The sequence below is a fragment of the Euleptes europaea genome, chromosome 3 (genome assembly GCF_029931775.1).
Source record: "Euleptes europaea isolate rEulEur1 chromosome 3, rEulEur1.hap1, whole genome shotgun sequence".
In the NCBI taxonomy this organism is placed as follows: domain Eukaryota; kingdom Metazoa; phylum Chordata; class Lepidosauria; order Squamata; family Sphaerodactylidae; genus Euleptes; species Euleptes europaea.
In genome coordinates, this window is record NC_079314.1 from 14,024,665 (window position 1) to 14,039,739 (window position 15,075).

The 15,075-nt window shown below is 41.1% G+C and overlaps 1 protein-coding gene across 1 annotated transcript in view; it reads left to right on the forward strand.

Annotated features, from left to right (window-relative positions):
* Positions 1-15,075, forward strand: part of LOC130474679 (uncharacterized PE-PGRS family protein PE_PGRS54-like) — a 196,971-nt gene that overhangs the window by 15,391 nt on the left and 166,505 nt on the right. Inside the window, exons 7-18 of the mRNA XM_056846378.1 lie at positions 27-65; positions 1,006-1,089; positions 2,357-2,413; positions 3,052-3,120; positions 3,528-3,611; positions 6,502-6,591; positions 7,130-7,204; positions 8,194-8,268; positions 9,376-9,465; positions 10,589-10,648; positions 12,223-12,312; positions 14,228-14,317. Of these exons, the coding sequence (XP_056702356.1) occupies positions 27-65; positions 1,006-1,089; positions 2,357-2,413; positions 3,052-3,120; positions 3,528-3,611; positions 6,502-6,591; positions 7,130-7,204; positions 8,194-8,268; positions 9,376-9,465; positions 10,589-10,648; positions 12,223-12,312; positions 14,228-14,317 (903 nt within the window). The remainder of the gene's footprint in view (positions 1-26; positions 66-1,005; positions 1,090-2,356; positions 2,414-3,051; positions 3,121-3,527; positions 3,612-6,501; positions 6,592-7,129; positions 7,205-8,193; positions 8,269-9,375; positions 9,466-10,588; positions 10,649-12,222; positions 12,313-14,227; positions 14,318-15,075) is intronic.

The following is a 15,075-nucleotide window of genomic DNA, read 5'->3' on the forward strand; positions in this document are numbered from 1 at the left end:
TATAATTCCCGCCTTTCCCCCCTTAGCTTTTGAGGAACATTTTGGAAATAATTAAACCACAAGAGGTGAGTATCTGGGGGGGGGGGGGGGAACAGTAGCATAATCTTGTTTGAAATCGCAAAGGTACCTTGGACTGAGCCAGGCCTTATTTTCATAGATAGGGTTGCCAACCTCCAGGTGGTGACTGGAGATCTTCTGCTATTACAACTGATCTCCAGGTGACAGAAATCCTTTGACCTGGAGAAAGTGGCCACTCTAGAAGGTGGACTCTATGGCATTATACCCCATTGAAGTCCCCTCCCCTCCCAAATCCTGCCCTCCTCAGGCTCAACCCCCAAAATCTCCAGGTATTTTCCAAATCGAAGCTGGCAACCCTAGGCATAGAAGCCAATTCCCCACTCCTCCACATGAAGCCTGCTGGGTGACCTTGAGCTAGTCACAGGTCTCTTGCAGCTCCCTCAGCCCCACCTACCTCACAGGGTGTCTGTTATGGGGAGGGGAATGGAAGGTGATTGTAAGCTGGTTTGATTCTTCCTTAAGTGGTAGAGAAAGTCAGCATATAAAAACCAACTCTTCTTCTTCTTCACTGCTTCCAAAAGTTTCAAATCCGGCATGCTTTGCAGAGATGGTTATGAAAATGTGGACCATTGAGGGATAAAACTCCTTTAGAGAATTTAACCTCTTCATATAATTCAGCTGGATTATTGCACAAATTATGTTTTATGTATAGCTATTGGATCAGCTATTGAGGTCAATCTGTCTCCAAATGATTTAGTATGAGTCTCAAGTGGACATTTTAAAAAATCCAATCCTGTATGAATCAGGCTCTTGTTTCTGAAAGGCTGTGTGATAATAAATCTCTGGATGATTAAAGTGCCACAAGGTGCCTTTTTGGGCTGTTGCTTGAACCCAATAACAAGGCTAGTCTTCTTGAATCTTTAAAATCACATTTCAAGAAATGAGCAGGATCTATGAATTTTTTTATTTTTTTTATTTTTGGTATAGGGTGGCCAAGGCAATGGTGGTAGTGCTGGCTACAATGCTGGTTCTGGTGTTTCTGGCTACAATGGTCAGGCCTCAGGTGGCCAGGTGAGTTTGACGGTATTTATATAGCTGATTATACCACATCCCCCTTACGATAAACACCGAATGAAGACCTCAGTTCCAATCCCATTGATTTCAAGACAGCCTGCTTCTGTTCTTTGCTAGGATGAAATTTATTTTCTGCAAACCTGGTGGGGGGGGGGAGAAAGTTTGTGGGAAAATTTGTTTAGTGACCCTGTGGCCCTGATCCACAGATTTAGATGTCTGCAGATGAGCGGGCCACATGTCCATATTAGCTATATAGATGATTATACATACGGCCACCAGGTGGCTACATCTATTAGAAGTAGGCAGGGGAGAGAAGAAATAAAAGTGGGTTCCAGGGGAACAATTGAGAGAACTCAAGATATTTTTGGGTGGCTTACTCCGGGAGGTGAAGAGAGGCATCTAGAGTTACTTCTGGCTTCGACATGCTGTATAATGGACAGGGGCGATCTAACTGAATTAAAAATTCTTTTCCCCACTGCTTTTTTCTTTTTGGTTTTTTGAAACTCATTGGAGTAGCTCTCTACTGTTCTCTGCAGAACATTTGAGAAACATGGTTAATGCCAGGAAATGGGGGGAGAAGAGAAAAAAGACACACACAGAGAGGAACTTGTCAAGGAAATGGGGAAAAGGTTTGCGTGTTGAAGTTTCTCTGGTTGCGTATAGCACAAATAATACCCAAATGGAAAGTAAAAGTATTCATTTATTCAAAATACAACACCTAACCTAAGCTTTAAAACCTGAAATAAGAGGGAGGAAAAAAAGGATAAGTTAGTTTAAAGATTGAAAAAGAAGAAACAAAATTGGTGGAAACAACCCATGCGTAAAAGGCCTATATCCTACTGAATCAGACCCCTGGTCCATCAAAGTCAGTACTGTCTACTCAGACTGGCAGCAGCTTTCCAGGGTCTCAGGTAGAGGTTCTTCACATCACCTACTTGCCTAGTTTCTTTAACTGGAGATGCCGGGGATTGAATCTGGGACCTTCTGCATGCCAAGCAGATGCTCTATCACTGAGGCACAGCCTCTCCCCCAAGATTTAATATGAGTCTCAGGGGAACATTATTTTAAATCAAATCAAGTATGAATCAGGCTCTCATTCTTGAAAGGCTGTGCCATAATAAATCTGTGAATGATTAAAGTGCCACAAGATGCCTTTTTGGGTTGTGGCTGGAGCCCAGTAACATGGCTAGCCTTCTTCAATATTTAAAATCATATTTGGAGAAACGAGCAGGATCATTGAAGTGTTTTTTAAATTCTTGTTTAGGGTGGCCAAGTCTATGGTGGTGGTTCTGGCTACAATAGTCAGGGCTCAGGTGGCCAGGTGAGTATGAGGGTATTTATGTAGCTGATTATGCCACATCCCCCTTTTGATGAACACCAAATGAAGATCTCAGTTCCAATGCCATTGATTTCAAGAGAGGGAACAACAGAGAGAACTCAAGATATTTTGGGGTGGTTTACTCTGGGAGGTGAAGGGAACGTAGAGTTACCTCTGGCTTCCACATGCTGTGATATGGAATGGGGCAGCATAACTGAATTAAAAATTCTTTTCCCCACTGTTTTGATGTGTTGGCATGTGATTGGTCAGTCGACTGTATTAATAAACTTGACTTGGCTTTTTCCCACTGCACCACTTTTTGTTTTGTCTTGTTCTTTTGCTCTGTCTGTGGTGTGGCCCTCTTCTGTTGTCTTCTACAGAATTTGGTTGTGTATAGCACCAAAGATACCCCAATGAACATTATGTATGAATGGCAGGGGATTTTTTAAAAACCCAACCAGTATGAAGGGGGCTGTCATCCAGGAAAGCTTACATCTTACAAATTCCATAAGCCTTAAAGGTGCTACAAGGCCAGTTTTTATTTTTTGCTGTGACATGTTAATATGGTTATCTATTTGGAACATTGAAAACTATATGCGAGGAAACAGAGGATCAAGAACTGTCCTGTTTTAATTCTGCAGGCTGGCCAAGGTCCTAATGGCTTTGGTTCTAGTGGGTCAGGGTATGATCGTCAGGGCTCTGGAGGCCAAGTGAGTATGACGGTATTTATTGGGCCATATTCCCTTTTCGATGAACATTAGATTAGATTAACAACAACAATGTAATCTTAATTTTGTTAATCTGAACACTAGATGAAAGCTCAGTTCCAATGCCATTGATTTCAAGACAGCCTGCTTCTAACTGTGTGTTGCTAGGATCCACAGTCCATAGCCAGTGTTGCACACTAGGAACAATTTTTTTAAAATCTCATCCAATATGAAGCCGGCTCTTGTTCGTGAAAGGCTTTGTCATAATTAATCTCTGAATAATTAAAGTGCCACAAGATTCCTTTTTGGGTTGTTGTTGGAACCCAGTAACATGGCTAGCCTTGGATATATCAAATCATATTTGAAGAAATGAGCAGGATCGATGCAGTGTTTTTTAAATTCTTGTTTAGGGTGGCCAAGTCTATGGTGGTGGTCCTGGCTACAGTGGTGGTCCTGGTGCTTCTGGCTACAATGGCCAGGGCTCACATGGCCAGGTGAGTATGAGGGTGTTTATGTAGCTGGTTATGCCACATCCCCCTTTTGATGAACACCAAATGAAGATCTCAATTGCAATGCCATTGATTGCAAGACAGTCTGCTTCTAACTGTGTGTTGCTAAGATTCACAGTCCAAAGCCAGGAAAAAGCCCTGGGGATTTAGGGAGGAAAAAAATTTGGACACTGATACCTGCCCTTAAATCGGGCTATGCTGATGTCAAACTGTATCCAAATGAAGTTTCTGTACTAGTCAAAGGGACATTTTCAAAAATCCAGTCCGGTGTGAATTAGGCTCTCTTTCCTGAAAGGTTATGCCATAATAAACCCATTAATTATTAAAATGGCAAAAGTGCTTTTTTTTGTTTGCGATGATATAGTTACCTAGCCTTCTGGAATGTTGAACATTTGAAAAAAACACACAGAAACAATGAAGTTTATTTTTTAAAATCAGTTCTGTGGTTCTGGTTCTGGTAGTTCCAGCTACAATGATCAGGGCTATGGTGTTAACCCATATCCTCAACAGAACCTTTTAAGGTGAGAGTATGATTTGCTCTGCTTTCAGTAGGATCAAATCCAGCATGCTTTGCAGAGATGGTTAAGAAAACATGGACCATTCAGAGATAAAAATTCTTTAGAGAATTTTATCTCTTGTTATATCTCAACAGGAGTATTGCACATTTATGTTGTATGTATCACTACTGGATCAGCTATTGAGGTCAAACTATGGCCTTTTATGCAGGGGTTGTTTCCATAGCCGTTAAGCCTACTTAAGGGTTTGTTTTCATTATGCATGTATTTCCCGACCTTTAGAAGTCGTTCACTCTCCCCTTGCATTTCCCCCACATTTCCTGGATGCTGTTTTAGCCTGAGTTTAAAGTCTGCCTCAATCCCAAATCGAAATCTGGTCCTGTGCATGGGTTTTCCTCCCCACGCCCATTCTCGCTTCTCCCTGCCACATGTCTTTCCCCCTCATCCAACTCCTTCCCTCAAAGCCATTTTTTGTGTGTGTGCGTGCCTGATTAGGGTCATTTATGCCTCGGAGTTTTACCTGAGATTTGTTGCTTGCTGGACCCCCACTTTCCTGTTGGGTGTCTATGTACCAGCAGTCTCCAAGCTCAAATCAGGAAGTATTTGAATCCCTGCTCCTTGAAATGCCCCCGAAACCCAGTTGCTGCATAAAAAGCACATTAAGAGCATTTTAAGAACAAGAGCAACAATGGAGCTGTTTGAAAGGAATGCAGGGGCCTTGTTTTTAAATGCCGCCTGCTCAGAAAAAACTCTGAGGAAGCAGGAGGTATTTGAATCCCCGCCCCTTGACCTGCTGCTTTGTAATCGGCTGTCTGCTTGCTGTGAGAGAAACCAAGCTTCTGTGTCCTGTACTTTGCCTTATGCACGGGGATTTCACCCGGGCTGAGCTCAGGGGATAGGGAAGAGTTGGGATAATAGAGGGAAGGGAAGTCCTGGGATTTGTGAGGGCTGGCAGCGAGGTCATCTCTAATGGAGAGAAAAGTCATGCATAACTCCAAGGAACAACCGAAACAGAGGAGAGGAGGAACATGAGTGAAAGTACCCAGGCATAAACAACCTAGGAGAGAATGGTGGCCTGCTTATTTCGTCATTTTCATAGCGAGTTGGCCACTTTCAGAACTCCACTGTTTCTCCATTTAATTCCGAGGCTGCAGCCGCTTGGCAAGCTGGGACTGGCGCATCTCACTCCCTGGTCATTTCTCTGCCCCAGGGAGAAACACATGAAGTTGTGCTACTCCAAGTTGTAGCAGAGGAGTTGAATGGTGGGGAGAGGGAGAGGAAAAATCACAACCCTCCCTCTCCTCAGAGAGAACAAAGTGAAGATTCAACAGGGCAGCAGAGTGGGGCGAGGGGTATCTTTTTAATCCCCAACCAAGAAACATCCCCCCACAGGAAAATTGTTTTCATGAACACATTTAATTTGCTTATTTGCACAAGAGACACTTTTGTTTTCCAACTATGGTTTAGCACTTCTAGGGCAGTCTTTCCATTTTATTACCCCTCACCACCTAGGAGGGGCATCATTGGCTGGTGTGTTTGTGTGCTAGAGAGGGAGAGAGGGGGGTAGATCCAAAGGCCTGCTCTAATGCTAACCTGAGAGTATTTAAAGAGCACATACTGTGTGGAGAGAATGCTGAAATAGTCAGCAACAACCTGTGCGGCTGCTTATTTGGTCAGTTTCACAGCGAGTGTTGGTCAGTTTCATACCTTGGCCAGATGGAGCAGGTTTTTGTTTGTGGATACAGGAATACTGAGAGTGCTGAAATAGTCAGACGGGCTACTTGGCTCAGTTAACCCACCGCGGGGCTGGTGCCTTTTTCCCGCCTGTGATCTATTGCGAGTTCAATCCATTGCTAGGGCGCATGTGCAATAAAAAAAAAGGGTGCGGTGACAAGCCGCATAAAACGACTACATCGGTGACCACTCCCCCATTAATTCAGAAGCTCCACATGTTTGCAGGTCATACATAACTTATCTCTGAGTAATCCCAAGTACTCCTGGAATTTCCTTGGGGGGAAATGCCCCTGTGCACAGTGTTTTGAGAATTCAAATGGAAATACTGTGCAAGTAAAGATCAGCAAATCCAGTGGAAACAACCCATGCATAAAAGACCTATATCCAAATGAAATTTGGTATGAGCCTCAGGGGGACATTTTTTTAAAAATCAAATCCTATATAAAGCTAACTCTCATTCCTGAAAGGTTGCGTCATAATAGATCTATTAATGATTAAAGTGCCACAAAATGCCTTTTTGGGTTGATGCTGGAACCCAGTAACATGGCTAGCCTTCTTGGAGATTTAAAATCTTATTTTAAGAAATGAGCAGGATCAGTGAAGTTTTTTTTAAAATTCTTGTTTAGGGTAGCCAAGTATATGGTGGTGGTCCTGGCTATAATGGTGGTTCTGGTTCTGGTGCTTCTGGCTACAATGGTCAGGGCTCACATGGCCAGGTGAGTATGATGGTATTTATGTAGCTGATTATGCCACACACCCCTTTTGATGAACACCAAATGAAGACCTCAATTCCAATGCGATTCATTTCAAGATAGCCTACTTCTAACCAAAGCCAGAAGAAAGCCCTGGGGATTTATGGAGAAAAAAATGGGACATTGATACCTGTCCTTAAATCTGGCTATACTATGCCATAATAATTCCATTAATTTAACCTCTTCATGTAACTCAGCTGGAGTACTGCACAAATTGTGTTGTATGTATAACTATTCGATCAGCTATTGAGGTCAAACTATATACAAATGAAGATATATTCTGAGTCTCAGGGGGACATGTTTAAAAATCAAATCCTGTATAAAGCCAGCTCTCATTCCTGAAAGGCTGTGCCATAACAAATCTATGAATAATTAAAGTGCACCTAGATGCCTTTTGGGGCTGTTGCTGGAACCCAGTAACATGGCTAGCCTTCTTGAATATGTAAAATCATATTTTAAGAAATGAGCAGGATCGATGAAGTGTCTCTTAATTCTTGTTTAGGGTGGCCAAGGCTTTGGTGGCGGTTCTGGCTACAATGGTGGTTCTGGCTATAATGGTCAGGGCTCAGGTGGCCAGGTGAGTATGACAGCATTTATGTAGTTGATTATGACATGTCCCCCTTTTGATGAACACCAAATGAAAATCTCAGTTCCATTGCCACTGATTTCAAGATAGCCTGCTTCTGATGGTGTGTCGCCAGGATCTACTGCCAAATCCAGGGAAAAAACCCTGGGGATTTCTGGAGAAAAAACTGGGACCCCGATATTTTTTTCTTAAATCTGGCTCTGCTGATGTCACAGAGTATCCAAATGAAGTTTCTGTACAAGTAAAGGGACATTTTAAAAAATCAAATCCAGTATGTATTAGACTCTCTTACCTGAAAGGTTATGCCATAATAAATCTATTCGTGATTAAAGTGACACCAAATACTTTTTTTTGGGGGGGGTGTGTTGCCATAACATAGTTACCTAACCTTCTGAAGTATTTAACATTACATTTGAAAAAAGCCAACAGAATCAATTATGCTTATTTTTTAATCAATTCCATAGGGTGATCAAAGCTATGGTTCTGGTAGTTCTGGTTACAATGATCAGTGCTACTGCCTAAACCCATATCCTGAACTGAACCTTTTAAAAGGAGAGTATGATTTGCTTTGTTTTCAATAGTTTCAAATCCAGCATGCTTTGCAGAGATGGTTAAGAAAATATGGACCATTCAGGGATAAAACTTCTCTAGAGAATTTAATGTCTTCATTTAACTCAGCTATACTGTATAAATTGTGTTGTATGTATAGCTATTGGATCAGCTATTGAGGTCAAACTATATACAAATGAAGATATATTCTGAGTCTCAGGGGGACATGTTTAAAAATCAAATCCAGTATGAAGCCGGCTCTCGTTCCTGAAAGGCTGGGTCATAACAAATCTATGAATGATTAAAGTGCGCCGAGATGCCTTTTTGGGTTGTTGCTGGAGCCCAGTAACATGGCTAACCTTCTTGAATATATAAAATCATATTTGAAGAAATGAGCAGGATCGATGAAGTGTTTCTTAATTCTTGTTTAGGGTGGCCAAGGCTATGGTGGTGGTCCTGGCTACAATGGTGGTTCTGGCTACAATGGTCAGGGCTCAGGTGGCCAGGTGAGTATGACGGTATTTATGTAGCTGATTATGCCACATCCCCCTTTTGACGAACACCAAATGAAGACCTCAATTCCAGTGTTATTGATTTCAAGATGCTGCTTCTGTTTGTTGCTAGGATGATGTTTATTTTCTGTAAACCTGTCGGGGGGAGGCAAGTTTGTGGGAAATTTTGTTGAGTGTTCCTGTTGCCCTGATGTACGGATGCAGATGGGAAGCCCACATGTCCATATTAGATATATTGATGGTCCTACAGATGGCCACCAGGTGGCAGCATCTATTAAAAGTATCCCTCCATATGGTAACATTAGCAAGGATAAATTTTGCCAGATGCTGGAAAGGAGCGAACTCTCCAAGCTTAAATAGTTGGTTTGACAAAGTAAGAGAGATCTATGTGTTGTTTAAATTAACTTACTATCAAAAGAACAAAAAAATAGAGGACTTGGATAGAATATGGAATCTTACTATATCCAGGATGGAGAACATGCTTAAAAGTTTAGATTCTGTTGGTGGTGGTTCATAAAGAGAGTGGTTATTAAGAAAGTTATATGTTTTATAGGTTTTATAAGTACTGGTCGATGTTTGTTTGGTAAGAAGGTTGTTTTTTTAATGTTGTATTATTGTAAATTTTTTTATAGATAGATAGATAGATAGATAGATAGATAGATAGATAGATAGATAGATAGATAGATAGAGATAGAGATATATGAAGTAGGGAGGAGAAGAAATAAAAATGGATTCCAGGGGAACAATCAAGAGAACTCAAGATATTTTGGGGTGGCTTACTCCAGGAGGTGAAGGGGGGGCACGCAGAGTCACATCGGGCTTTCACATGCTGTGATATGGACAGGGGCAACATAACTGAATTAAAAATTATTTTTTTCCTCCCCACCATTTTTTTTGTTCTTTTGCTCTGTCTTTGTCAAAATAAATGTATTAGAATCCTCATAGAATCTCATATTAATGATTAAAGTCACAAGATGCCTTATTGGGTTGTTGTTGGAACTCAGTAACATGGCTAGCTTTCTTGAATATGTGAAATCATGTGAAGAAATGAGCAGGATTGGTGAAGTGTTTTTTTTTTTATATATATTTATTCTTGTTTAGGGTGGCCAAGCCTATGGTGGTGGTTCTGGCTACAATGGCGGTTCTGGTTCTAGTACTTCTGGCTACAATGGTCAGGGCGCAGGTGGCCAGGTGAGTATAAGGTTACTTATGTAGCTGATTATACCAAATCCCCCTTATTGATGAACACCAATTGAAGATCTCAGTTTCAGTGTCATTGATTTCCAGATACCTGCTTCTAACTGTTTGTTGCTAGGATGAAGTTTATTTTCTGTAAACCTAGGAGTGTGTGCAAGTTTGTGGGAAATTTGTTTTAGCGTTTCTGTGGCCTGATCTATGGATTTAAATATCTGCGGGGGGGGGGGGGGCACATATCCATACTAGATCTATAGATGGTTAAACAGATGGCCACCAGGTGGCAGCATCTGTTAGAAGTAGGCAGGAGAGAGAAGAAATAAAATAAAAGTGGATTCCAGGGGAACAATAGAGAGAATTCACAATATTTTTGGGTGGCTTACTCCGGGAGGTGAAGAGGATCATGTAGAGTTACCTCTGGCTTCCACATGCTGTGATATGGACGGGAGTACCATAACTGAATTAAACATTATTTTCCCCACTGCACCACTTTTTTGTTTGTTTGTTTGTTCTTTTACTTTGTCTTCTATTGTCTTCTGCAGAACTTTTGAGAAACATGGGAAATGCCAGTAAATGGGGGAAGGAGAGGGAGGGGGGAGAGAGAGAAACTGGTGATGGAAATGGGGGAAAGTTTGGGTGTTGATGTCTCTCTGGTTGTGTATATCACAAATAATACCCAAATGAACAATATGTATGAATTGGGTTGCCAGGTCCCTCTTCGCCACCGGTGGGAGGTTTTTGGGGTGGAGCCTGAGGAGGGCAGGGTTTGGGAAGGGGCTTCAATGCCATAGAGTCCAATGGCCAAAGCGGCCATTTTTTCCAGGGGAACTGATCTCTATCGGCTGGAGATCAGTTGAAATAGCAGGAAATCTCCAGCTAGTACCTGGAGGTTGGCAACCCTATTTATGAATGGCAGGTGTTTTTTTTTTTTAACTAACCAGTTTGAAGTGGGCTCTAATCCAGGAAAGGTGACATCATAATAATCCCCAAAGTCTTAAAGGTACTACATGACTAGTTTTTATTTTTGCGTTGACATGCTGACACGGTTATCCATCTGGAACATTGAAACCTATATCTGAGGAAAGTGAGGATCAAGAACTGTTCTTTTTTAACTCCATAGGCTGGCCAGGGTCCTAATGGTTTTGGTTCTAGTGGTTCAAGCTATGATCGTCAGGGTCAAGTGAGTATGACAGTATTTATTTAGCTGATTGGGCTGTATCCTCCTTTTGATGAACACTAGGTGAAAATCTCAATTCCAATGCCATTGATTTCAAGACAGCCAGTTTCTAACAGTGCATGGCTAAGGTCCACAGTCCATAGCCAGGGAAACCAAGAGAGGCTCCATATGAACAGACAACAGAAGGAAGGAACAAAATTTTTATCAAATTCGGTTGAGTCTAACTATGACGAAGGGTTAAGATATTGTTCTGTCTTGAATGCAGAACCAAAACTAAAATGGAAAAAAAAACACCTCCAATCCAGAAAAAAACAGGTAAAAAAGAAGGTTAAAAAAGGCCTAAGAAAAAAGAAATACTTATGGGTTAAAGGTAAAGGTAGTCCCTTGTGCAAGCACCGGGTCATTCCTGACCGATGGGGTGACGTCACATCCCGTCGTTTACTAGGCAGACTATGTTTACGTGGTGGTTTGCCAGTGCCTTCCCCAGTGGTCTGCATTTTTATCCACAGCGAGCTGAGGATTACATATGATAAAGTAACAAAGCTTGAGTGCATAAAAACCCCATTAAAAAAATACGTTTCAGCCACAAGGCCTTCCACAGTGGTAAAAATTATTAAAGCACACAACATAAAATGAACTGATTCCGATTACAAAATACAACATTTCTAACCTAAACTTTAAAACTTGCAAAAAGAAGAAGTAGGAGGGAAGAAAAAAAGTATCCTTTAGATTAATTATTGTGTGAGTCATTTATAGGTGGGTTGCCAATCTCCAGGTACTAGCTCGAGATCGCCTGCTATTACATCTGATCTCCAGCCGATAGAGATCAGTTCCCCTAGAGAAAATGGCTGCTTTGGCAATTGGACTCTGTGGCATTGAAGTCCCTCCCCTCCCTATTCAGGCTCCACCCCAAAAACTTCCCGGCGGTGGCGAAGATGGACACGGGAACCCTATTTTTGGATTTAAAATTTGGATTAAAAATTGTAATTTCCAAAATTATCAATCTAATAATTTGTAATTTCCAAAATTATTAATCTAATAATCTTCTCAGAGTCCTATTCATTTCTATTCAGTGGAGCTTGCACTCATGAAAGTGTTCTTAGGATTGAAGCCTTAAATCTACAGAATGGGGGGGTCAATCCTTGGTCCTTGGGGGTACATACAGAGTGCTTTTCCTCCACTCTCAGCCTGACTGCCACCCCTTTTCTAATGTCTTATGAAAAACCTTTCACCGTGAAGCTGCAACCTAGCCAGTGATATTCCAGATTTCAGGGAGGGGGGCAGATTTTGACACTGATATCTCTCCTTAAATCTGGCTACGATAAGTTCAATGCATCCAAATAAAGACTGTATAGGCATCAGAGACATTTTAAAAAATTAAATCCATTATGAAGCAGGTTTTTATTCTGAATGGTTATGTCATAATAAATCTACCAATGATTAAAGTGACAAAAGATGGATTTTTTGTTTTTTCTCATGAAACAGTAACTTAGCTGGCCTTGTTGAATATGTGAAATCATATTTAAAGAAATGAGCAGGATCGCTGAAGTGTTTTTTTTTTTTAAATTCTTGTTTAGGGTAGCCAAGGCTATGGTGGTGGTCCTGGCTACAATGGTGGTTCTGGTTCTGGAGTTTATGGCTACAATGGTCAGGGCTCAGGTGGGCAGGTGAGTATGATGGTATTTACGTAGCTGATTATGCCACATCCCCCTTTTAATGAACACCAAATGAAGATCTCATGGCATTGATTTCAACACAGTCTAACCGTGTGTTGCTAGGGTCCACAGTCTGAAGCCAGGAAAAAGCCCTGGGGATTTCCGGAGAAAAAATTGGGACACTGATACCTGCCCTTAAATCTGGTTGCGCTGATTTCAAAGTGTATCCAAATGATGTTTCTGTACAAGTCAAAGGGACATTTTCAAAAATTTAGTCCAGTATGAATCAGACTCTCTTCCCTGAAAGGTTATGCAATAATAAACCTATCAGTGATTAAAGTGACACAAAATTCTTTTATTATTATTATTTTTTTTGGCCATAGCATAGTTACCTAGCCTTCTGGAATATTAACATTATATTTGAAAAACAAACAAACAGAATCAATGAAGTTTATTTTTAAATGAATTCTACGGCTCTGGCTGTGGTAGTTCAGACTACAATGATCAGGGCTATGGAATTAACCCATACCCTGAAGTGAACCTTTTAAAGTGAGAGTATGATTTGCTCTGCTTTCAATTGTTGCAAATCCCACATGCTTTGTAGAGATGGTTAAGAAAATATGGACCATTGAGGGATAAAACTACTTCTGAGAATTGAACCTCTTCATATAACTCAACAGGAGCATTGCACATTTATGTTGTATATATAGCTATTGGATCAGCTATTGAGGTCAAACTATGGCCTTTTATGCAGGGGTTGTTTCCGTTGCCATCGGTACTGGTGCCTTTTCCCCACCTGTGATCTATCACGAGATCAATCTGTTGCTGAAATAGTCAGAATGCTGCAATAATGAGGCGGACACTACTCGGCTAGTTGGCTCAGTTAAAATGAGAGAATCCCACCACAGAGCTGCTGCCTTTTTCCCGCCTGTGATCAATCGAGAGATCGATCTATTGCTAGAGCACGTGCATGATAAAAAAAGAGGGGGGATGGCAAGCCGCGTAACAACTATGACGTCTGTGACCACTCCCCCATTAATTCTGAAGCTCAGCGTTTTCGCAGGTAATACATAATTTATCTCTGAGTAATCCCAAGTACTCCTGGAATTTCTTCGGGGGAGGGGGGAACCCCTGCGCATAGTGTTTTGAGAATTCGAATGGAAATACTGTGCATCTAGAGAGCAGCAAATCCGGCAGAAACAACCAATACATAAAAGGCCTCTATCCAAATGAAGACATGGTATGAGTCTCAGGGGGATATTTTTAAAAATTAAATCCTGTATGAGGCAGGCTCTCATTCCTGAAAGTTTGTTGTCATAATAAATCTATGAATGCTTAAAGTGCTGGAACGTGGTAACATGGCTAGCCTTCTGGAATATGTAAAATCGTATTTGAAGAAACGAGCAGGCTTGGTAAAGTGTTTTTTTGTTTTTAAAATTCTTGTTTAGGATGGCCAAGTCTTGTTGGGAGTTGACATCCTTGTATAAGAATATTGTTTCTATGGGAGGGAGGGTACAGCATGCTGTCTCTGTCACTTAGGTTGGTTGATTAAGCTTTCTCTGTCCATCTGTGACCCCCCCCCGTTAAGAATGTATGTTTCAATCAGTTCAGACATTATTATATCTGTCTATAAAGTGTAATAAAAGTTACATTGTTTCTGTACGTTCAACTTAACTACATGAATATAACTAAGTAAGTAAAATCGAGGTAAGTATAACTAAATAATATAACTAAGTAAGTAAAATTGAAACTGTGTCATAATAAACCTATTAATGATTAAAGTGCCACAAGGTGCCTTCTTGGGTTGCCGCTGGAACCCAATCACATAGTAAGCCTTGGTGAACACGTAAAATCATATTTGAAGAAACGAGCAGGATTGGTGAAGTGTGTTTTGCTTTTCTTTTTTTAAAACAACGTTCCTGTTTAGGGAGGCCAAGGCTATCATGGTGGTTCTGGCTACAATGGTGGTTCTGATTCTGGCGCTTCTGACTACAATGGTCAGGGCTCAGGTGGGCAGGTGAGTATGAGGATATTTATCCCGCTGATTATGCCAAATCCCCCTTATTGATGAACACCAATTGAAGATCTCAGTTTCAGTGTCATTGATTTCCAGATACCTGCTTCTAACTGTTTGTTGCTAGGATGAAGTTTATTTTCTGTAAACCTTGGAGTGTGTGCAAGTTTGTGGGAAATTTGTTTTAGCGTTTCTGTGGCCTGATCTATGGATTTAAATATCTGCGGGGGGGGGGGGCACATATCCATACTAGATCTATAGATGGTTAAACAGATGGCCACCAGGTGGCAGCATCTGTTAGAAGTAGGCAGGAGAGAGAAGAAATAAAATAAAAGTGGATTCCAGGGAAACAATAGAGAGAATTCACAATATGTTCGGGTGGCTTACTCCGGGAGGTGAAGAGGGGCATGTAGAGTTACCTCTGCTTCCACATGCTGTGATATGAACAGGGGCAACATAACTGAATTAAAAATTATTTTCCCCCCTAGACCACTTTTTTTTTTTTGTTCTTTTGCTCTGTCTTTGGTATTGCCCTCTTCTGTTGTCTTCTAGCCTGGGCCATCCAGGTCAGGGTAGGTGCATCATAACTGAGTTAAAATTCTTTTTCCCATTGCATTTTTTTGTGGGTTTTGGAGTAGCTCACTTTTGTTCTCTTCTGCAGAACTTTTGAGAAACATGGCCAAGGCCAGAAAATGGGGGGAGAAGAGAAAGAAAGAAAGAAAGAAAGAAAGAAAGAAAGAAAGAAAGAAAGAAAGAAAGAA